Source organism: Hipposideros armiger, unplaced genomic scaffold, assembly GCF_001890085.2.
Source record: "Hipposideros armiger isolate ML-2016 unplaced genomic scaffold, ASM189008v1 scaffold_279, whole genome shotgun sequence".
Classification (NCBI taxonomy): domain Eukaryota; kingdom Metazoa; phylum Chordata; class Mammalia; order Chiroptera; family Hipposideridae; genus Hipposideros; species Hipposideros armiger.
Window position 1 is genome coordinate 696,629 of NW_017731629.1, and position 23,301 is coordinate 719,929.

Consider the following 23,301-nt stretch of genomic DNA (forward strand, 5'->3'; position numbering starts at 1 on the left):
CTGAGGCACCTGTGAGCCTCTGGGGGCCCCAACACTCTAATTACCCCCTTTGAGCTTGTCTTGGATTTTGCAAACAGGGGCACTCCCATTTGCCAAGCTCTCCATTTTAAAGAGGTTTTTGTGGTTTCAGGCTCACTCCTCCTCCTCCTCCCCACCTCCCAAAGGGAGGGAAACAGCTATAAAGTTCTTACTCTAGCCTAGGTCCCATTGCAGAGGGGTGGGTTAGCCAAGATGCTCTGCCCCTCGCGGAGGGTCAGGGTTCAAGACAGCTGAGACTATCCTCCACCTCCCACGGGACTGGAACCACCTCCTAACCACCCCATAACCTCTCCCACCCGAGCAGGCACTCACACCAACTCCCTGCCTAGAAGTAGGGGCAGGGGAGTTGAAGGTTCCTGGTGAAGGCTTTCCTCGCTTGTCCCCTTCAGAGGGTGTCCTAATCGTATGCATTCTTTACAAGAGGAGAAAGTGATCTGAACTACAGGAAAAGAGCTTTAAGCCCTCATTTATTTAGGCCAACTGAGCAGTTCTTAGCCAGACATGCATAATATAACCAGTTATTGAGTTTAAAACACACAAAAACCAATCATAATCTTTTATCAGCCCTCACAAATTCCTTAATAAAGTGATCAGATTTCCTCAACTGTCACCAAAATGTCTTCTTATAACTGGTTTGTTTGAATCAGGATCCAAACAAGATTCACACAATGCATTTGATTGATGCCTCAATTCTTTTCATCTGTAACAGTTCCCATTTTAAAATATGCGATTTATTGACTGATAAAATAATGTCCTGCAGAATTTCTCACATTCAGAAATTAGAAAACTGCTACCTCACAGTCAATCAATTTGTCCCTCTATCCCCATAGATCTGTGGTTCTCTTAGGTTTGGGTTCGCTTTTTATTTGGTTGGAGGAAATTTTCGGACAGTGCTGTGTACTTCCTATTAGCACATTGTAAGTTGCTCTGCAATGTCTGATATGCACCCCCAAGTGAAGAGCCTGGGTTCCTGAAGCCAGAAGAGTCTCTCCAGCCCTCACAGAGCTTGGATTCAAAACTGGAGTTCTTACCCACTACCAGATATAAAAAGCTCGGTTTTCGTTTCTTTTTATGGGGAAGGGGTTTATTGAAAAAAGTGTTTTTGTTACTAAAAAAACTAACATTTAGACCTAATCCAACTCCATCATTTTACAGATGAAAAAACAGAGACGCAGAGTAAGTATGGGGGTTGCTGGTGTCCACGATGCTGGTCACGAGCAGAATCAGAAGTGGAACTAACAAATTCTAAGACTAGTGATAATTCTATAAAAATTTAAAAACAACAATTGTTAAACAGGTAGCACTTAACAGATGCTCTGCGCCTGGCACTACGGTAAGTGCTTTATAAATATTACGTTCTTTAATTCTCACAACCTTCTGAAATAGTAAATATCATTATTTTCATTTTGAGAGGAACAGTGACTCAGAGAGGCTGAGTAATTCACCCAAGATTGCACAGCAGGTTAGACACAAAACCGTATATATACAAATACAGAATTATTACGTTGTACACCTAAAACTAATATTACATGGCAATTATACCTCAATTAAAAAAAAAAAAAAGCAGTAGCAGCAAAAGAAACAAAGCTGGGGCTCAAAAGTGCAGCCTGTATATTCCAGAGCAGAGCTCTTACTTCATTCGTCTACTTTCTTGTAGGAGGGAAGGAGGGGCCAGGGGCTAAAGTAGCTCTGAGGTCTTCACACAGTGAAGACTGATGCTCAGATCCACACAGATGCCCCACCTATTAATAGTACAGGTGTGTGTGTGTGTGTGTGTGTGTGTGTGGTGTGTGTGTGTGTGTGTGTGACCTGGAAGGAAACTAGAGGAGAGCGGAGGTTTACTTGAGGCCAGTTCAATGGGGCAAAGGATCCCTGGGATTGCCATGGGTTAGCCGAGATTATAACCCTTTTTTATTTTGTGCCGTCAGTTAGCTACACTTCAAAGGTACAGAAAAAGCAATGCCCATAACATAAACACCCAAGTCTCAGACCCTGCCCCCGACTTTCCTTTTTTAAAAAGAAATCAAAAAAAGACTACAGCACTGGTTGGTTGGCTTTCTTACTACACGGAAGTTAGAGTTTCTACACAATCAACCCACTGATTCCCCCTGCTGGGGTGGGTGGAAGCTTGTGGTGATGATACACTCTCAAGTCTCAACCCACTGCAAGTGCACTAGCCACAGTGAACTTTTAGTTCAGCTAAACGGGCCTTTCCCCACAGCCCTGAAAGCACGTGTGCACTCTCCCAAGAGGTAATCTTAATGAGAGGCACGTAAACTAATTAAAACTTATTTTTAAAACACTCAGCATACCACAGTCCAAAGCAAAAATAGCCAATTCTTTGGGTAACCAACCTTTAGGATTATCCACACCATGCCCTTTAAGCCTGTTGATAAGCAAAAGTCCATTTTTAAGGAGATGATCCCATAGATTTCATGGAGTATTGATGCAATACCAACAATACCAGAAAAGGAAAGTATTACTGCTCTCTCCAATCCCCTCAAATGACAGGTGGAGAAAACAGAGACCCAGAAAAAGTCCCGGAAAGTCCCAGTCTTAGTCTCCCAGACTTGGTATAACAGCTATCACACGCCAGACACTGGGCTAAATGCTTTACACATCACAATGAATGATCACAACAGCCTCAAGAGGCAGATAAATCATAACGAATCCCCAGGATACAAATGGGGAAGCTGAGGCACAGAATGGTTAAGGATCTTGCCCAAGGAGGCACAGTTAGCAAGTGGTAAGAGCTGCCATTTGAACGCATGAAGTTTTGAGCCCACAACCTTTGCTATATGTACATCATTTCTTCTTTTAATGAAAGCATCTTGTGTCTCTCACACTTACACTTAGAGTTGTGGCTAGGATAAGGAAAAAATGTTTAAACGTTTTCAAAATATTCTAGGGAGGGAAATACAAAAAGCCAAAATGCAAATCCCAAGATTTGAAACTATAAATGTAAGACGTGGAAGCTTAAACCAGGATAGAGAACCCTACAAGGGAGGATTATTGAAAAACATCTTTTATTACCAGTTACTGCATGTGTCCCTTGAAGAACTAAAACACTAGTATCTGAGCCAAAAGGAGGGCTAAAAATAGGCATTTGCAGCAAGCTTTGGAAAGCTTTTAGCTTGCTTATGAGGCACTCATTTTTGTAGACTCCCCAAAACATGCATTACAGAACACAAAAATTCCCAAGACCACACTGCCACTTCACTGGTGTCACATTTACACTTGTCCATGCTGCAAATAAAATCAGGGCTGGAAAAGGGCCTTAGCAATCCATGTAGACTCCAAAGACAGGACCCCCATCTAACCTTACCAGACAGACAAGTCAATCACAAAATTCTCCCTCAAAAAGCATCCAAGCACTAACTATAGGCTTAAACAGAGAAGCTACTGGATTAATTCAGGTAGTCTGTCAAAGACTATTCCAAAGGTTCAAAACCAATGAATAGACAAGACACTTTCTTGCCTTAAGATTCCAGAAAAACAAGAACAGAGCATATCTACCAGACTCAGAATTTTGCTTTGGGCATTTAAAGCAAGTTGGCTTCTCCACTGGAAGGAAAAGGTGAGATGCCAGCCAAGCTGTCTTCTTCCCACGATCAATAACCCCAGTGACACACCCTATCAAGGGCCCCTGGACTTGCACAAAATACCAGCTCAGGCACCCAATACCACCTGATGTCATGGCTGATTTAAAACCCACAAGGCACGTTCACCATTGGCTAAGCAGCAGCAGCCAGGGTGAGTAGCCCCATTTAAACTTCTGAGGAGTGCTCTCTCCTGGGGATGATTATACCCCTTTGAGTTTTAAGATGGGGGAAGGACCAAAGAGTGTCTTCAAGTTGCTTTCCCTCCTGTGGGTGGATCAAGAGGGATATGCAAGAAAATGGGAGGTTTCAGCACTGCCCTTTGCATAAGAGGGCTCTGGAAGGGAAAAGGGGGAAGGGCAGAAGGAAGAGAACACGGTTTGAGGTACTATTAGTAAACCCCAAGTGTCCCCTCCTCCAAATGAAGCAACCCTAAAAGAAATAAAAATTGCAACACGCCATTTTCAGAATTGGCTGTTCTGGTTTTCCTACGACTACGAACGATTCTACTACGTTGAATGTGGAGGCATGAAGCACCCCCCTTCAACTTTCCCCATTTTGATGGTTTAAACCAGTCAGCTTCAACCAGCAGACTGCAAAAGGGGAGGAGTTTTGAAAAAAGCACTAGGGCTATGGCCACGAGCCATCATTCTAGCTTCAAACGGGTTTTGATATTGGTCCACTTCAAAAGGACCCCAAACCAAAGACTCCAGAACCACTTTGCCCTTACGCGCCGGCAAAGGGAGGAGGGAGGGCGCGCCCCAAACCCAAGGCGACGGTCTATTCTCCGCAAAGGGAGGCCCAGACGAGCCTCCATATTCTGCACCGCCTCTCTCCCCACGCTGACACGGCTCCGATAGGACTTCCTACAACCCCACCTCCCCAAAGGACCAGGCCCGAAAAGACAAAAAAACAAAACAAAACAAAAAAAAAAAGGAGAGAGAGAGAAGGCGTGCAGAGCGCGGGTCAGTGGTCACATGCCGCTCCCCGCGCGGGGAGGCACCACGTTGTCCCGGCTGCGGAGGAATGCCGGGAAGGGGGGCCGCGCACTCACACTCGCGCACACGCACACTCCGGGCCGCGCAGACGGCCCGCACCCGCCTTCTACCCCCGGCGGCGGGCGCGGAATGTACAGGCCGAGCGGTCGCGAGCAGTCCGCGGGCAGCCGGGGCGGCGCATGGCGCCCAACTGTCACCCGCCCGCCCATCCCGGCCACTCCCTCCCCCGCCGCCACACGCCCCTCGTGCCGCCGCAAGCCCCCTCACTCGCCTCACATTTTCCGCCAACCCCTTAACTGGATTCCCCGCACACTCGCCATCCGGCTCCCTCTTAAGGCGGAAGGTCCCAGGGATCGGGGAGGGAAAGCACCGAATTCAATGACACGTTGGGTTTCCTCTTCTTCCCATTCTTTTCGTAACCGACCCCTCAACGCGTTGTCAATGGCGATTCTACCGCCAAATATCATCTACTTGAGAACAAAACTTATTAACTTTTAAATGTCGAACCCGTGTGGTCGGTATGAACTCATCGCTGGGCGCTTTGCTGCCCATGACATATGCTCATTAAACATTTACAACATGGGGACGATCGCAACGCTACCAAAACGGGGGAGCGTGGGGCGGGGTGGGAAGAGGGGGCTTCCCGAAGGCTTAGGACAGGAACCGTTTCTCACACCAACACGCGGTGGGGGAGAGGGTCCTTTTCACCGATTCCAGCGCCCACCCGCTCCCGGCGAGGTAGGCCCGGACCACGCCGTTGCCACTAACCGCTGCGGCCCAGGCGGTGGCCGTGGCCTCCTGGAGGCCGGGCACTCAGGCAAGGACAGGTTCCCGAGTGTGTCGGGGGGAGGGTACAGCGACCCGAATTAGGCAGGAAGCAATAAAAAAAAATCCCGAGTCACCACCACCAGCGGCGGACCCCAGGCCCTGGAGGCCGCTGGGGGAGGGGACGCCAACCTCCCCGGAAAAGGCCCCCAGACCCTGCATAGCAAGCAGGGAGACCCACCTGGAGGAGACTGTCCGTTCACGGTGGCCAGGACCGGCGGCAGAGCGTTCTTAGTCCACGGGTTCACCTTGGGCGGAGGGGCCTCTACGAAGTCTCGGCGCCCGGCGCCCGCGGCTCCGGCCGCTCCACCAGCGCCCGGCTCGCCGCCGCCGCCCTCCTCCCCGTCGCTGAAGGCCAGGCCCTCGGCGCCGGGTGGCTGAGGAGGCCGCGGGCTCTCGCGCTCCAGTAGCCCGGTACCCTCCTTGTGTGGCTTGGCGCAGGGTGGCCGAGATCTCCGGACGCCGCCGTCCGGCTCCCCCCCTCCGACGTCGTTCGCCCCGGGCTCGCCCTTGCCTTCGGGCGGCGGCGGCAGCTTCTTCCTCACCAGCCCCCCGTGCTCTTCGGCCTGCAAGAGCGGGGCGCCCCCCGGCAGCAGCGGCTCCACCTGAGTGGCCATCTGCGCGCCCGCCCCCCCGGAGAAGCCGGGCGCGCCCGAGGCGGCCTCCCCCGCCTCGAACTTGGCTCTCAGAGCGCCCGCGACGCCTTCCTCCGGAGCGCTGGGCCCCGGTCCCTGCAGACAAGGGTCGGGATTCACGCTAGGCGCGGTCCCACTCCCAGTTGGATGCAGCCGCCTTAGATCCGAGGCCCGCTGGCGGGGCGGGGGGGGGGGAGGAAGGCCCCCCACTCTGCGGTCCAGGCCTCCTTGGCGCGCGTCCCCCCCCGCCCGTTCCTCGCAAGGCACCCCCACCCCGAGCCTGGCAGGCTTCTCGTCCCGTACTTCCCTCCCCCCCGCCGCCGGGGCAGCCCGGGCTTCCCGGCTCGGGGGCTGCAGCAATATGGACGGACGGGGGAGAGGCGCGGCGAGCCGAGCCGACCACGCGATCCGCGGCAGGCGGCGGGCGGGCGCGCGCCTCACGACGCGGCGGCCGAGGGGAGGGACGGCGCAACGGGGGCGCGCCCGCTGGGGCCGACCCTTGGCGACGGGCGGGCCGGCGAAGGAGGCGGGAGCGCGCGCGCACGGCCTCGTGGACCCGCCCATCGCCCCGCCCCTAGCCTCCGATTCCTCGGCGCACCTCCCAGGCTAGGGGGCGAGGGGTGCTCAGACCTGACGGGGGCGAGCACGTGCCTGATGCAATTCGGGAGGGGAGGGGCAATGAAGGAGGCAGGAGAGATTGGGGGGGGGTGGGGGTAAAAAGGGGGAGGTGTCTTAAAGGACCAGCGCTAGAGAGCGACCGCAGGTGGAGCACATGGGAACGGGCCACGCGGCCGGCAGGGCCTGCACACGCTCTTCAGGTTGGATGCGCCAGTTTTGGGGAAGAAACCATTAATGTCACCTTCGTCTTACAAGATGATGGAGGGGGGCTGCCCATCCACCCCGAAGTAGCGCGGAGGCCGCCGGTTCCCTGGTGCCGTGTGGGCCTGGCCCCTCCAGGCACCGTCCGGGTGACCTTGGGCGAGCCGCCCTCACCTCTGCGGACTGTGCTCGGCTCCTCCCCGCCAGCCCCGGGAACATTGCCCGGAGATGGGTTCGACGCTCGGCCGGGAAGTCGGGCCCTTAACCCTTGGGGGCAGCGGGCGCCTAGGAAGTGGGAACTGAATTACCAACAGATCCCAAACTGGCCAAGCCCCCGAAAATGGGCATTTATGGGCTGGAAATGTCTTTTATTTCAAGTGGATTTCATTTTTTTCTAGAGAATTGATTTGGTCAGAGTTGAACCAACACGCCCGATTGAGACTCCTGAGGTCTGAGATTTTAATCCTGGCCCTGGCGCTGCCCCTTATCAACTCTGCAGCAGTCATTTCCTCAGTGGGCCTCAGTGTCCCTATTGTAAAACGAAAGAGTGGTGTATGACAGTGGTTTCGAACTTTAGTGCACAATTCAATAAATATTTACTGACCTCGTATTGTGGGGGGTTCGAGGAAACCGGGTTTGGCAATAAATCAGGCTAACAAAGTCCCTATCCTCATGGAATTTACATTCTAAGGTAGAGAAAGTCAATAAAGTGATAAACAAGTCCTTGTCTGGTATCCATGAAGACAGTAATGACTACAGTAATAGGTTAGACTAGATCAGCTACTTTAGTTTGGATGATGAAAATTTTGAATGCATATTCCAAAGCATTTGGAATCAGGTCTGGGATTAGACCCAGAAATCTGCATGTCTAACAACACCCCTTGGGTACATACCCACCAGGTGGTCCCACATTTTACTTGAAGAAGTCCTGGCCTCTGACTGGCTGTGATCCCACCTGCTTAAGACCTAACAGCCCGGAAATCTGGCCATCTCCAAGACAATGATTAGAACCCACAACCTGCTGGATAGAGAAGGCATATTGAAAAGCCTCCTGGAACTGCCCCCATAGGGCAAGGCTGGTTGTAGAGTGGTTGTAATCAGGACTACTGGAGAGAGGTGATGACAATCTGATGTCTAGTCCCAACTCTTCCATAACTCGGACACTGCACCGTGGCCAGAGCTCCACACTTCCCTGGGCCTCCTCTGCTGGTGGAAAAATGAGGGTAAATTATGCCTGACTTGCTTCTACCCTCTGAGCTATTGTGAGGAGTCAAGTGAGATAATGTATGAGTCAAAGAGCTGTGTAAATTATAAAGACTGAGGCTAGTGCTTCAAAAGAGGCACCAAGGAAGATAATGGTTAAAGGGATCTCACTGAATGTAAGCAGGATTTGCCATAATTGCATTATATATACCTTTAATTAGATGGTAAATTATTGTACATTGCCACTAGAATGCATTATTTTTTATTGTATTTATTGATATATAGTTCCTGAAGTCTCCACACTAGCTCTCTCTAAACTTTGTTAATAGGGGACAGAATGGTCATTGTTGGTTATTCTTTTCTATATTCCTGTAGTTAGAAGTAGAGGGAAAGGTGCCCCCATACAACTCATTAGGGGACCAGGGCTCTGTGTGGACACGTAACCAATTCACACCATTCAGCAGTCAGTGTGAGCTGAACAAGTACTGCCAGGCCCTGCTGTGTGGGGGCTGGAGGGGCATTAGCATCTGTACACTCTGGGCCTGCCCTGCCCCAGGGAGGGGCCCCTAAACACCTGTGTGCGATGGGCAAACTGGGGTCAGAGAACGCAAGAGACCAGTGTGAGACTACATCTTACAATGAGCTGTTAAAGCTAGAAAAAAAGAATCTTAATAATTACTTAATCTCCTTGTTTTGCTGATGAGAACACAAATTCCGAGAAGTAAAGCTATTTATCTGATGTCACACAGCTAGTCCATGGCAGAGCCAGGTCTCTCACCTGAGTCTCTGATCCTAAATCCAGTAGCTTTTTCTACATAAAATGATGGAATTGGGATTTGAATTCAGGTGTTTTTTTCATTCCTAACCCACTGTGGCATTCTATTTGCATGGGTTCAGTTCTAAATACTAATAATGACCAAATAGTTAAGAGTAGCTATTATTGAGTAGCTACTGTATGCTAGGTTCTGAGAAATACTTGACATTCATTATCCCATTTATTCCTCACAATAACCCAATGAGATAGGTATTAATTATTCCCATGAATATTTATTGAATTCCTACTATGTGCCAGGCACTAGGCTCAGCCCTGAGGTATCTTCAACTACAAACAATTACAAAGTTCAAAAAGGAATGTAAGTTGGATGCCTGGGTCCCAGGCAGCAGCCAAATACCAGAAGGGGCTTTTTCAGGACAGTCTAATTCCACAGGACTGGTTCTTACCCACCACACCACACTGTAAGGCTTGTCTCTCTTCCCTCCATTGCCATATGTATTTATGGAGAACCCATCAAATACCCAGGCCTGGTGAAGATACTAAAAAAGTTGAATCCTGTCTCTCCCAAAGGTTAACTCTTTGGGGGTGGGAGGGCAAGTAATTAAGCAATAGGTGACCTCAGGCCAAAAAGAGATAAGACAAGATATGTTTTAGGCAGAAAGGGACAAGGAACAGACTAACTTTTGCTGTGCCCAGGACTTCCACACATCATGTGCTGAAAACACACAGAAACAGTGAGAAAATCAAACTTACAAAATAAAAATTGTAAAGTGGGTCCGAATGCCTATTTGTAATTATGTGTTTGTTTGTTCCTGGTGCCGACAATGTCCTAAGGAGAGACAGAGGAGGCCAAATGTGGGACTAGAGAGCTAGGAGACCTGGTTTATAACCTGGGTCTCATCTCCAACTTTGCTGAAGGACCTCGGGCAGCCTCCTTCCTGGGCTTCCATTTCCCCATCCACAAATGGAGAGCATAACAGCTGCCACCTGGCTTATGAGTGTGAAGAAAGATACAATTTCCATGAAACTTTATTCTGTCTTTTTGGGGGCATAGGTAAAAGTGGGGTGGGGGTGGGTTGATTCCTTGAGTTATCTGTGCTTATTAGGAAGGAAAATTTAACACACTTGGATGTACAGTTTTATTCCTCTTTGAGTTTGATTTTCCAAAGGACCTTGTGTTTCTGGGAGAACTTGGGCTGTATCTCTTATCTGCTTCTGATATCAGGGGCTCCTGGGCGGGAGGCCTCTTTTATACTGAGTGGGTGGGGTCAGCAAAGGCAGGGGCCTTGGCCAAAACAAACAGTGCCAGCTGGGGAGTGTTTTTCCAAACCCTGAAGGCTCTTGGGCCTTCTGGCATATGCCAAGAAACTTGCTTCAATTCATGGGAGGAGGCTCAGCCTAGATCTCCTCTTGGGAAGTAGATGTAGACAGCAATAGCTAATGTGTAAGGTGAGGAATGGGGGGAGGGTGCTGACTGTTCCCATAATACCTCGTTAACCTCCAGGGCAACCCTTCTCTGTAAGTATGGTTATCCCCATTTTACAGATGAGGAAGTAGGCTCAGAGGCAGCCCAAGCCACCCAAGGGGGTTGGTAAAGGAGCAGGGTGGGCTTGCCATGAAGAAGGTCTGATACAGAATTAACTTTGAACACATTCACTACTCTGAGTTAGGGACAGGCACCAACTCAACTCTTTCCCCAGCCTTGCTACCTTCCCTGTTGTTCCCACACTTCTCAGGTGGTCTCATGATAGGTTTCCCACTAACTGTTCTTTCCTGCCATGCACCTACTACACTGGCGAGCCCTCTCTGACTCTGATGGACTTTGATGGGCCTGCCTCTGCTGAAAATTCCCCCATTCACATCCCTTCCTGTCCCTCTGACTTCCAGCCTTACACCCTAGACTTTAGCAACAGAGGACCACTCTGTTTCTTTCATTCGACAAATAATTTGTTGAGCATCTACAATGTGTCAGTACTGCCCAGGCCCTGGACGTGGGGAGGTGAGCAAGACACACATATTCCCCACCTTCAGGAAACGACCTGTCTAATTCCCTGTGGGCCCGTGCTTTCCTACCTCAATTCATGCTGTTTCTCTTACTGTGACAAAGCTGTTTATACACACACTCATATATATGGGATGCCAAAAAAATGTATGCAAGTGGACACTTTGGTCAACATTGCTCAAGCAGTACTTCGCTGTAATCAGAAGTGTCTGCATGCTGATGGTAACCACTTTGAACACCTCTTGTAATTGTAAAAGTCAAACGTGACTTGTATTCATCTTTTGTTATCAGTATATACTGAGCATTGCAATTTTAATAGTTTTTTTTCCTTTCTTAAAATGTGTATACATTTTTTTGGCACCCTCTGTATATGTGTGAATCCCATTTCATGACTTTGGGCAAATACGTAACCTCTCTTTTTTTTTTAAAGATTTTTATTGGGGAATTGGGGGGATGGGAACAGTGCTGGGGAACTGGGGGAAGGGGAACAGACAAGTTGCTGTCGTTTTGTTCTTCAATCTAGTTGTGGAGGATGTTGCTTCACTGGCCCAAGTTGGCACCATCATTGTGCTCTTCCCGGGTGAGGCAGATCAGTCGCCGGCTTCTGGACGGCCGCTCACTGCGGCTGCTGGCCGCTCACGCTGGCTGCTGGCTACATACGGTAGCCCATGGCAACCCACTGCCACAGGGGCTGCAGCCTACGCCGTCGCCGGCGACTCATGGCAGCCCAGCTCCAGGTTGAGCTGCTGTTCAGCATCCCAGCTGCGGAGGGCAGTGTCACTGGCCCTCATATGTGGGATCCGAACCGGGGCCCTCTGGCATCCCAAGCGAGTTCTTAACCATCGCGCCACTCGGCCGGCCCCGTAACCTCTCTTTAAGCCTCAGTTTCCCCATCTATAAATTGGAGATGATAATACTATTGCACTTATCTCATAGAGCTTCTGTGAGCCTTAAATGAGGTAATGTGTGTAATTTAATAGCACAATGCCTGGCACATAGTATGTGCTAAGTAAATATTACCTTACATGACTTTTATTATTGCCATCAATGCCTTTCCATTTCTACTTGTCCAGAATTCTACTTGGCCTTCAAGGCTCAGTACAAAATACCAACTTCCTCACAAAGTCTGCTTTAATCTCCACAGGTAGAGTAGATTTTTTCCCATTCTTAACTCCCAGTGGCAATTTTCCTAAAGCATATAATAATTCTCACTTTCTTTCTACCCTCATTTATGGTTATATCTTATCCTCCATTTGGATTATGATATGCTTCTCGAAGGCAGCGATTATACCCCATTCTTCTTAGTGTCCCTTGTAGAAGTCATCGGCAGTGCCCTCTGTACAACAGGCCCTCAGTGTCTTTTGGGACAAATAAATGAAAATGAATGAATGAATGAATAAATGAATGAATGCAGGATCATTTCTGATCACGTCAATGTTTTGGTAACTAGAGCAACACTGTCAAGGGTCAAGGGTCAAATTACACACTTAGATAGACAGACAGACAGACAGACAGACAGACAGACAGACAGACACACACACACACACACACACACACAATGGTCCCCCCTTATCCAAGGGGGATGAGTTCCAAGAACCCCAGTGGTACTGGAAACTGCAGATATACTGAACCCTACATGTGCTGTTTTTTTCCTATACTCATACATATCTATAATAAAGTTTAATTTATAAATTAGGCACAGTAAGAGATTAACAACAATACGAATAATAAAATAGAAAAAGTATAACAGTATACTATAATAAAACTTATGTCCTCTCCCTCCCTCTCCCCCTTTCTCTCTCTGATAACCCATCTGATAACCGAGAAGGCTACTAAGTGGCTAACAGCTGAGTAGCACACACAGGGTGGGTGTACTGGACAAAGGGATGATTCACGTTCCTGGTGGGACTGCTCAAGGTTTCATCACGCTACTCAGAATGGTACGCAATTTAAAACTTATGAATTGTTTACTTCTAGGATTTTCCATTTAATATTCCTGGACTGCAGTTGACCGCAGGTAACTGAAACTCCAGAAAGTGAAGCCATGGATTGGGGGGGGGGGGGGGGGGGGGATCTACTATATATATATATATTATGTATAATATATGTAACAAATGTATTTATTATATATAATTATATATAATACATTTACAAATGTATTTATTATACATATTATTATATATCTATAGATTATAGATACACTTTTAAATGACAAAATATATAAGTAAAATGTGCTAACTTTAGCAAACAAAAATATTTAAGTCTAGCAAAGCAAAACCCACATATAAGCCATATAAGCCCACCACCCAGAGGTAATCACTAGCAACATGTTTGGCATACTTTCTTCTAGTATTTTTTTCTATGTGTATTTCATATAACTGAGATCACACTATACATTCAGCAGTTTTATTTTTTTTGCTTTTTTCCCTCCCTTAACATTGTATTATGAACATTGCCTTCACATCACTGCAAATCCCCTCCATGCAGTCAGTTAAGTGTCATCTATTAAGCACCTGTGGTATACCTTACTCACAGCAGCCCACCTTTTAGTTGTATCACACTGTATTTCCCAAAGGGCTTTCATGGAGGACAGGACACACCTGATTGTCCCCAGTTGGCAGCTGAAGAACTGAGTCCCCCATAAGTTCAATGACTTGCTCCTGTATGCCAGGGCAGCAGAATCAAAATCAGAACCCAGGTTTTACCCCTCCCACTCCAGGCCCCTACACCATACCACAGGAGATACAGATAGCACATGTGGAAAAAGCAAAAAACCCATCATCAGAAAACTCAGGTAACCACGTTTAAACATTCTAGGGTCAGGAAGCATCCAAGTTCATACAGACAAGCGGAAATCAGCAGCCAAAAAAATAATGGCAGAAGGCAATTTTCCCAGCAACATGACTGTAACTAGTCACAGGCACTGAGTGCCCAGGACAGAAGGGCCCTGACCTGGGGACTGGAGTAGAAACATTACAGGGCCAGGTGTGTTCTCTGACCCGGGAACAAACCTCCCTACACCAGCACATTGTTCTCTTCACAGACCACTTGCCTGTCCTTTACATATGGCGCAGGAAAAAAATCTTGAAGGTTTGGGGTCAAAGAGTTAGATGCAGGCTCAGGTTTGCCCACTTTCTAGCTGTGTGATGTTAGGCAACTTACTTCACCTCTTGAGCTTCAGTGTCTCCATCTACACAGTGGTGAAAAGGGAAATGCCTGATAAAATTCATTATGCCTTTGAGGACGCTAACCAATATCTGTGAAAGGGTTTTATAGTCCCAGCTCTGCCACCACCAGCTCTGTAACCTTGGGCAAATTCTTTCGCCTCTCTCTGCCTCAGTTTTCTGATCTGTAAAATGGAGATAACAGCATGTGCCTCTTAGGGTTACTGTGAAGACTGAGTTAATACATGCAAAGTATTTAGAACAGTAACTGACAAGTAGTTAAGTGTTGAATAAATGTCCATTATTATTATAAAGGGGAGTAGTGGTCTTTCACATAGAGTCAAGAGAGACATTCTTCAAATCCCATGAAAAAAGCAGAACAAGTGCTACCCTATTCTATAGATGAGGAAACTGAGGATCAGAAACAAGAGGCATTTATTGCCACGCTGCTAGCTGATGGCAGCACTAGGATTTCTAAAGATGCCAAATGCAAAATGCTTTCACACTCCAGATAATATTCTAGCTGTTGCAAGCTGTCGGCCCTCTGGCCGATTTCAGCTCACAGGCATGTTTTGTTTGGCCCACACAGTTCTTTTTAAAATTGAATTTAACTCTGATTAGATGGGCCCAGAACATACTAGTATGTTTGTTACTCCCCTCATTTAGACCCCTGCACAGGCTGATGCCATACCATTCACTATAAACATGGTACAGTCAAGTTCAGGAGACTAAAGGAGAGGCAGAGTGGACCACAGGCCAGAGGAACAGGGAAGAGGTAGTCAGGGAAGCCTTCCTGGAGGTGGCTGCATTTTAATTAGGACTTAAATTTGAGGAGTGGCATTTGTCAAGATTAGAAGAGTAGGGAGTAGGGCTATAGCATTTGGTGACCTTCAGGGATGTTTTTGCGTTTCCCTGCCAAAACTTTGCCAGGCCTTTTCCTTGGTGGAGGAGAAGAAAGAAATGAGCTTCCCTTTATCTCAGATGAGGCCACATGACTCAAGAGGTCCAGAGTTGACACACATTGTCAGTGTTTGTCGATTGAGTAATTGATCTGTGTCATAATCCCTGAGACTCAGTACTGTGCAAGGCACCTGGAGAGAGGTAAGGTCACATGAGCTGACATATGAACTGCCCTCATGATAGCAATAGCAAGAATAATAATGAGAGCAGCAGGGAATATTTTTTCTTAGGGTGGCACTTTCCGTGGCATATTCCCCCGTATGTGAAGAGACAGACCACCAAGATGACACTGTCATCACCTCATATTGGGGAAATGAAGCGATCTGAGTTAAGCAAGGTTAAATGAGTGTTTTGCTATAGGATATCTCGGGGCCCTTAACGTTCATGGTGAATCTCTAAGAAGGAGGTGGTGATTGCAGCCTTCCTCAAACTCATGTGACACAGCAAATCTGGGTCTGGTGTTCTGAGGAACCCCCTTTGGAAAATGCTGACTCAGGTTTGTCAAGGTGCCTCCCTCTCTGCTGGGGCAGTACCAGACAGTGGGGTTTAGGAAGAGGTCTGCCTTCCAGTTCCGGCTCTGCTGCTACTTCCGATGGGACCAAGGAAAGTCCTTTTTTTCTCTGGACTTTAGTTTTCCCATTAAAAAAAAAAGTTTGGATGTTCTGGAAGTTTCTTCCCATCCTAGCAGCCTTGATAGCAGATTCTAACAGTGGCAAAGAGGATGAGTGCTGGTCACAGGGATGAGGTGGGAAAAGGCTGTAGCAAGCCGATGAGGCTGCGTGACTGCCTGTCCCAGCAACAGTCACTGGATCAGAGAGATTTGCCAATTCCCACGGGGTCCTGCTGCACTTGAGCGTCTAGATCCATGACATATGATAGGAAGAGGGAACTTAAAATTACATGAGTGGCCTAATTACCTAATGTGGGTAAAGTGTATAGAGATCACTAGATAAAAACAAGGAATAGCTCAGTTCATTTTATGTAGGCAGCACTGCTGGGTGTGTTTTCCTCAAGCCTCCAGGGTGATGGGGCTCCCATGGAGCCCCTCAACTGGGAAAAGCAGGAAATGTTACAGCACGCCTGTCACTCGCCTACAAAAACCCTTCCAATAACTTCGTATTGCAACAAGGATAAACTCCAGACCTCTCAGCTTGGCCCACAAGACCCTGTGTGCTCCAGACCCCATCCGCCTCCGACTTGCGCTCTCTGCTCCTCTCTCCTGCCTTCTCTGTGTGCCAGCTCCTCAGACACATGGAGCTCATCCTAGCCTGGGGCTCTAGGGCTAGGAATATGACCCCCACCTAACACATGTACACACAAACACCATACACTTCTCATCCTTCAAGCCTCAGCTCAAATGGCCCCTTCTCAGAGAAACCTCTCCTAACCAACTCGGCTGATATATTCCATGTTCCTCATAACACAGATCACAATCTCATATTTTATGTGTTCACCTGCTTTTTGCCCATTTCCTCCATGAATGTGTAAACTCTATGAAACTAGAGCTTGTGGCTATTTTGTTCACTCTTTAGTATCCCCAGTCCTAAGCACAGTGCTTGGCATAGTAGGAACTTAATATTTCGTTGAATGAGTGCTGTGTGGCCTCTGGCAAGTTGCTCTCCCTCTCTGGGCCTCCGTAGCCTCATGTGTGAAATGAAGTGGCTGGATGAGGTGCTGCTGAGAGGCCTTGGAGCTCTGAGTGTGGTTCTGTAACTTACATCTGGGCCTCAGGCCCAGGAGTGAGCCTGGCGTGTTGCATCTCCACAGCACTGCACACAGTATACTGATTGAATCAGGCAGCAGACACCCTGCAATTTAGTGATCTGCTGTTTCTCCTCCCTGGTCCTTGGGCTGGGGGCCATGTTGTCAGATGTCCAGGATGATCCATGCACAGCCACCTGTTCTCCCAGCTCACTGATCCCAGTGCCTGCGAGTAGAGGATGGTTGGCAGGCAGGGTGAGCTGGGAAAGGATGTTCAATTTGGAAGCCCAAGGGCCAGCAGGACTTGTCACTGTCCTGAAGTGAAAGACTGGGATTTTTGAGAGGTTTCATCCAATCCTATAATCTCTGGTTAGAAGGGTCCTTTTAGGGTGCCTGGCCGGCCCTCTGCCTTAAGCCTAACTGCCCTCTAAATGTTGCTCGGCAGTGGTCCACTTCAAGTGTTGGGTAGGGGCTTCACTGCCTCTCAGCTGCTCACCTCGCTGATGAATAGCTTTGCATAGAAAGTTCCCTAATCAGCAGCATGTTGAAACATGAGTCAGTGCCACATAGAGCAAAAGGCCTGGACTCTGAGCCAGGGGGCCTGGGTGGAATCCCACCTCTGTAACCTACTTGCTGTGTGAGCTTGAGCAAGCCATGAACCCTCTCTGTGCCTCCATTTCCTCTTATATAAAAGAGGGGGAACACTTGTTGGGCTGTTGGGAGAATTACAAGTGTTACTAGCTAGTGGGAAGGCAATAAACAACTGTGACTGGTAAATGCCACTTGTGAGTGTTCTGCCTGTTTTTATTATTGATTGTAGATCTTCTTGGACTCTGTTCTCTGGGTTGGTTCATTTGCAAAAGAAACAGTGATGGGGTCCAACCCAAAGACACAGGGCTGGGAATTCAGAGCATTGGGCTCTCTGGTCACTGTGAGAATATTCACTTCCTCTTTCCCGACATCAGGATACTCACCTGAAAAAAGCAGAGCTCATAACCCATGTCCTGCTTCCTATCATAGAACTGATGTATCGATCCACTGAGAAATGGACAAGAAGGCTTTGAAAAGTGAAAAATGCTACATAAATGTGAGAGCTTTATCTTGTTATGTTGGAGAAGCCCTTTCCTCTTTTATCGAGGTACATTAGCTTCCAAACAGCAGAATAGCTAAACTCAACCTATTTGGCAAACAGTGTGTTTTTGGTACTTGTTGTGAATTTGAAGCTAATCCCTTCAGAAGCTTCTTTCATTAATGTACCAGAGCAAACAAATTTGAGAAGGGTTTATTTATAAGCATTTAGTACATTCCTTCAGGATGCCGGGCTTGGTTTGGCTGATTTCTGCTATCTTTGTTTATTATTATAATTACTGATTATTTCTTCAGTTTCTCTTCTTCAGGAATTTAACTGGAAGGATCCAGGGGAAGTGTATTCACTTTGTAAGTGTCAGCAGGACAGAGCAGTGCTTCATACTTTCAGGAAGTCTTGTGTGACCTTTGTTCAATACTTGTCATGTCATGTAGGCCTAAGGCTGGACGAGGCCCCTCAAGTCAACCTTCTCATTGCATAGATCAGAAACCAAGGCCCAGAGAGGGGAAGGCACTTGCCCAAAGTCACACAGCTGGTTAAGGGCAAAGACTTGACTAGGTAACCAAGTCTCTTAACTCCAAGCTCCATATTCTTTCTAACAGCTCTATGGAATCTTGCAATTTCTCTAAATTAGCTGATTTTGTATCAAAATCTTGTCATTCATAGGGGTTTATATTAGTCAAAACTCACTGAGCTGTACACTGAAAAACTGTACAGCGTATTATTGCAAGTTTAGCTCAGTTTTTAAAAATGAAATAGAGTCCTATTTCATGAGAGGGTCAGTGTCTAAGGTAAGCATTTAGGGCAAAAACAATGTATAATCTAAAGAGCTCAAGAAGAGCCCTTAGGTAGGCGGGACGTTGGTGCCAGCATAGACTCTCAGACAGTGTTTCTGCGGGCGCTCTGACAGCTGGCTGTTTCTTCAGGGACTCCAAATTAGATGCTGGCTGGCGTGTAGGGGTCAAGTTGTGAGAAAAAGAATGTATGTCTACAATAGGGCGATACTCAGTGGAGTGACGTGCACATGTGGGAGCCAAGACTGCTAAGGGAAGGGCCGTGGCTGTGGTATCCCACCACATGCATGCACGCACGCACCCACGCACACACGCACTCACGCACGCAGGGACCTCCCTGGGCATATTCCTGGAGCTGGAGACAAGGATCTGAGGGTTCCTGGGACCCAGCGTGTGAACGGAGTCAGGGGAATTTCAGGGTCCCTGAAAAGGAGGGCTGAGCGGAAAGGGGTGGAGCAGGGCTGGAAAGCGGGAACAACGGAGAACGCCTCATTCAAGAGGAGAGGGCGGTCGTCCCAAATGCATTAGAGGTGCTATAAAAATCTGCCACAGAAGGAGCAATGATCCATAGTCAGAAAAGTCACTGCAGCTTAAACAGGAAACCCTTCTTGTTCAGGGCTGTCATACCACAGTTTGCAAAAAGTGCAGCTATTGATTAATGCCATGTAGCGTCAATTAGATGTACATCCCTGAGGTCTTTTATCTGTGGTAGCTTTGTCTTTTTCTTTTCATTACATCAGGTATATTGCCCTGTAACTTGTGGTAGTGGTTCCAGGAATAAAAAATGAAGGAATTTTTAACTTTTCAAAAAAAAAAAAAAGAGGAGAGGGTAGGGGTGGGAAACCAGGGAAGGAGGTCAGAAAGAGAGATGTTTGGAGGTAGCTTGGTTTTTGAGAAGGAGAAAGCAAGTACCAAGGGTTGACTTGCTGAAGCATCACAAAACGAATTATTGTCCTTTGATAAGTAAACACCCTAAAATTTGGAGTGATGGAGGTGGGGGAGGCTAATCTACAAAGCCGACTATGCTTAATGAGATTAAGTTTGATAAGATTTAGAAAAGTGTTAGTGATTTATATATAAAAAGGAAGATTCCATCTTCCTGGTAACAGAAGGGTTTGTTCTTTTGAGGATTTTAAACATTCCCTCTAGAATTGTGTTAAAACAATACATGTGTTCACCTCACACCCATTAGGATGGCTTCTATCAAATAAAAAAAAAAAAAGAAAGAAAGAAAAAGAAAAGAAAAAGTGTTGGTGAAGAAGTGGAAAAATTGGAACAGTTATACACTGTTGGTAGAAATGTGAAATGGTACAACTACTATGGAAAGCAGTATGGAGTTTTTTCAAAAAATTAAAAATAGAACTACCATATGATCCAGCACTCCCATTTTTGGGTACACATCCAAAGGAATTGAAAGCAGGGCATTAAAGAGATATTTGTACACCCATGTTCATAGCAGTGTTACAATAGCCAAGAAGTGGAAACAACGCAAATGTCCATCAATGGATGAATGGATAAGGAAATGTGATCTAGACATACAATAGAATATTATTCAGCCTTAAAAAGGAAGGAAATTCTGCCACGTGCTACAACATGGATGAACCTTGAGGACATTATGCTCAGTGAAATAAGCCAGTCATAAAACAGCCGATACTGTACAATTCCACTTATAAGAGGTATCTAAAGTAGTCCAATTTATAGAGACAGAAAGTAGAATGGTGGTTGCCTGGGGCTGGGGGGAGGGGAGAGGAGGGAGCTGTTTAGGGGGAATAGAATTTCAGATTTTCAAGATGAAAAAGCTCTGGAGATCTGTTTTACAGAAATGTGAATATACTTAACACTAATTAACTGTACACTTAAAAATGGTGAACTTTATGTTAGGTGTCTTTTATTCAAATTTAAAAATGTTATTGCCCATAGACCTCTGTTTACTCATTGAAAAGCAGCTAGCTACAAAACAGCCTGTTCAGTATGATACTATTTTTGTCAAATGTCCTTTTCTGCTCTAATATGGATACATTATTGTCATTAAGATATGCACCAAAAGGTTAACAGTGGCTGTCTCTGAGAACTGATTTTGTTCTTTTTGCCAATTTGCATTTTCTAAAGTTTTTGTAAGGGAGCATTTTGTGACTTATTAAAACAACAATAAAACCTTTACCCCATTCCAGCCCCTGTCTTGCGATCCACAAAATTAACATAAGTTGAATTCAACGTTTTGAGGTTTTATTTTACATATAATTAGAAATCACTGCTACTAATTAATTTTAACATAATAATAACAGTAATATTTCCTATGTAGGGCAAGCTTAACCTATGCCAGGCACTTGTGCTTTTCATGAGCTATCTCATACAATAACCCTTTGAAGTAGGTACTATGATAAAACCCATTCTGCAGATGAGAAAGCAGAGGTTAAGTAGCTGGAGCATTTATAAATATGAGAGCTCTGTTCAAAATGCACAGCAGTCTGATTCCAAAGCCTGTGTTACTGACAGCCCGGCTATTCGACTATACCTGTGTGATGCACTTCCCTGTCATCCTGTTCATGGCTCCCTTCATTAGCCATGAACATATAATTTATATGTTACTTAAATTGTTCAAAGGGTACACCTACCACTCTCTGATGGCTGAAGGATATTTGTTTCAAAGATAAGACAAAGGTCAATCTTCCTCTAGAAATCTCTAGCCACGGAACATTCCAGGTGGGTTCAGTAACATTCCAGGTGGGTTCAGACAGTTCAAGAATGAGACAAGCCTGGGGGACTCGGGGCGGTCTGGGATTGTGGGACTATACCTGGGACATTTACCTTCTTCACCTGCATACTAGACGCACTGCACACTACAACCACCCAGATCACACGCCCACCTCCCAGGACCATCTTCAACCTGAGGGGAGGGCAATGGGCAGACAGGAAAGGCTGTCAAATATGGCAATTGTAATAATATAATTTATCTCAAAAGAGTGATTATGATTATGTAATTAACATGTTGTATTCAGACATTTCCATCTCTAAGGATCTCAAGAGTCTTACAGATTACTTAAATATAGATTGCATACATTGCTGGAGACAAAGTCTATAGTTTTAGAAGATAATTAAAATTCTTTCCCCTTTGGAATTAAGAGAATTGCCTATGGGATGAATATTATGCCCACCAGACACATGAATAGATCTAAACCTGGGAACTCTGAACAGAGGGCTGGAAAGGACCTCGAAGAGCAATTTATCCAGGAAAGACAAATAAATATCTAATAAACATAACACCAATTTTAAACCCCCTGCTCATGGCAGAAATGATTAATCAATTATAGCACTCTTCCCCACCAAACCCAGACTTGTCCTCAGAATCATTCTCAACGTAGCACTCTAGGCAGCCACCACCACCTAATCAGAGTCGAACCCTATTTGCCATCCTGAAAATTAGTCCACTCTTATCCTTCCAATGTGTCAGAGAGTGGACTGAAGTTCAGAGAGGTAAATTAACTTGCTCAAAGTTACACAGCCGGCAACGCAGAGCTAAGGTTTCCAAATTTTTGCTTTTCTCTTCATCTCCACCTCAACTCTTTGCTCTGTTCAAAATATACTTGGTGGATTATGTTTTACACCAAATTCCTCTTTCTTGAATGAGCTGTTTAGAATGCTTCTACCGACAATTTGCTGAGTGACAATGGGCCTATTAACCTCTTTCAGTGTCAGGAGTTTTCAAGGTTGAAAATGGAGACAGTCATCTGGGTTCATATTCCTGCTTCTCTTATTGGCAAGTTGAAGTGCTTTTTAAAAATTGTGAGCTGCTGCTGAAATTTTTAAGACTATAAGGAAAGGATCAGGTGTTTGGAGAACATCTTCTACAGGTAAGAAAGATACTGTGCTCCTGCTGCTACGTGTTTTTGCTCCACAGAGTATAAAAATGAAGCAAGACATTGGCTGGCGATGGTGATCTGGCTCTGATAAGGCCACCTGGAAGGAGGTGGCATTTGAGTGAGACTTTGGAGAGCAATAGGATTAAATGTTTCTTTTAAGTATAAAAGTGATACATGATCATTACACAATTAGTGGGAAAGACAGAATGTCACGAGGAAAAGGCACTCCTAGTTCTTTTACTCATAAACCATGTCAACGTTTTGTTTTATTTTTCTCTTCTAATATCTTTTTACTCCATGCATAGGTATTCAGTTGTGTTTTTTTTTTTCGCCTTTCACATGGTGGCTGTTAATCTATGCATGTCATTTTATATTTTGATTTAAAAAAAGTTTTAATATACTATGACAGTGCTCCATAACCCAGTAATTCCAGTCCTAAGAATAACCAACAGAAATGCATACACACATATGTTCACCAAAAGGCATGTGCAAGCAGCACTTTTTGTAATAGCCCCAAACTGGAAACAACCTGAATAGAACGAATACATACATTGTTGTATATTCACACAAAAAAATTAAAAACTATACTGTGATGAAAATAAACCACAGCTACACATAGCAATATGGATGAGTCTCACAAACACAGAGTTGAGCAAAAGCAGCCAGACACAAAAGAGAACATACTGTATGACCCACTGATGTAAAGCACAAAACCAGGCAATACTAACCATAGCATAAGATGTCAGAACAGGGCCGGCCGAGTGGCACGATGGTTAAGAACTGGCTTGGGATGCCAGAGGGCCCCGGTTCGGATCCCACATGTGAGGGCCAGTGACACTG

At 46.3% G+C, this 23,301-nt stretch overlaps 1 protein-coding gene across 5 annotated transcripts in view; it reads right to left on the reverse strand.

Moving 5' to 3' along the window:
- Positions 1 to 23,301, reverse strand: part of LARP1 (La ribonucleoprotein 1, translational regulator) — a 91,616-nt gene that overhangs the window by 49,090 nt on the left and 19,225 nt on the right. For 4 of the 5 annotated variants that reach the window (XM_019657728.1, XM_019657727.1, XM_019657726.1 and 1 more), the window contains exon 1: positions 5,643 to 6,523. The exons of the other annotated variant lie outside the window; for it this stretch is intronic. In XM_019657728.1, the coding sequence (XP_019513273.1) occupies positions 5,643 to 6,078 (436 nt within the window). In that variant the 5' untranslated portion in view covers positions 6,079 to 6,523. Of the gene's footprint in view, positions 1 to 5,642; positions 6,524 to 23,301 lie in introns of those variants that run through there. 5 annotated transcript variants of the gene reach the window in all.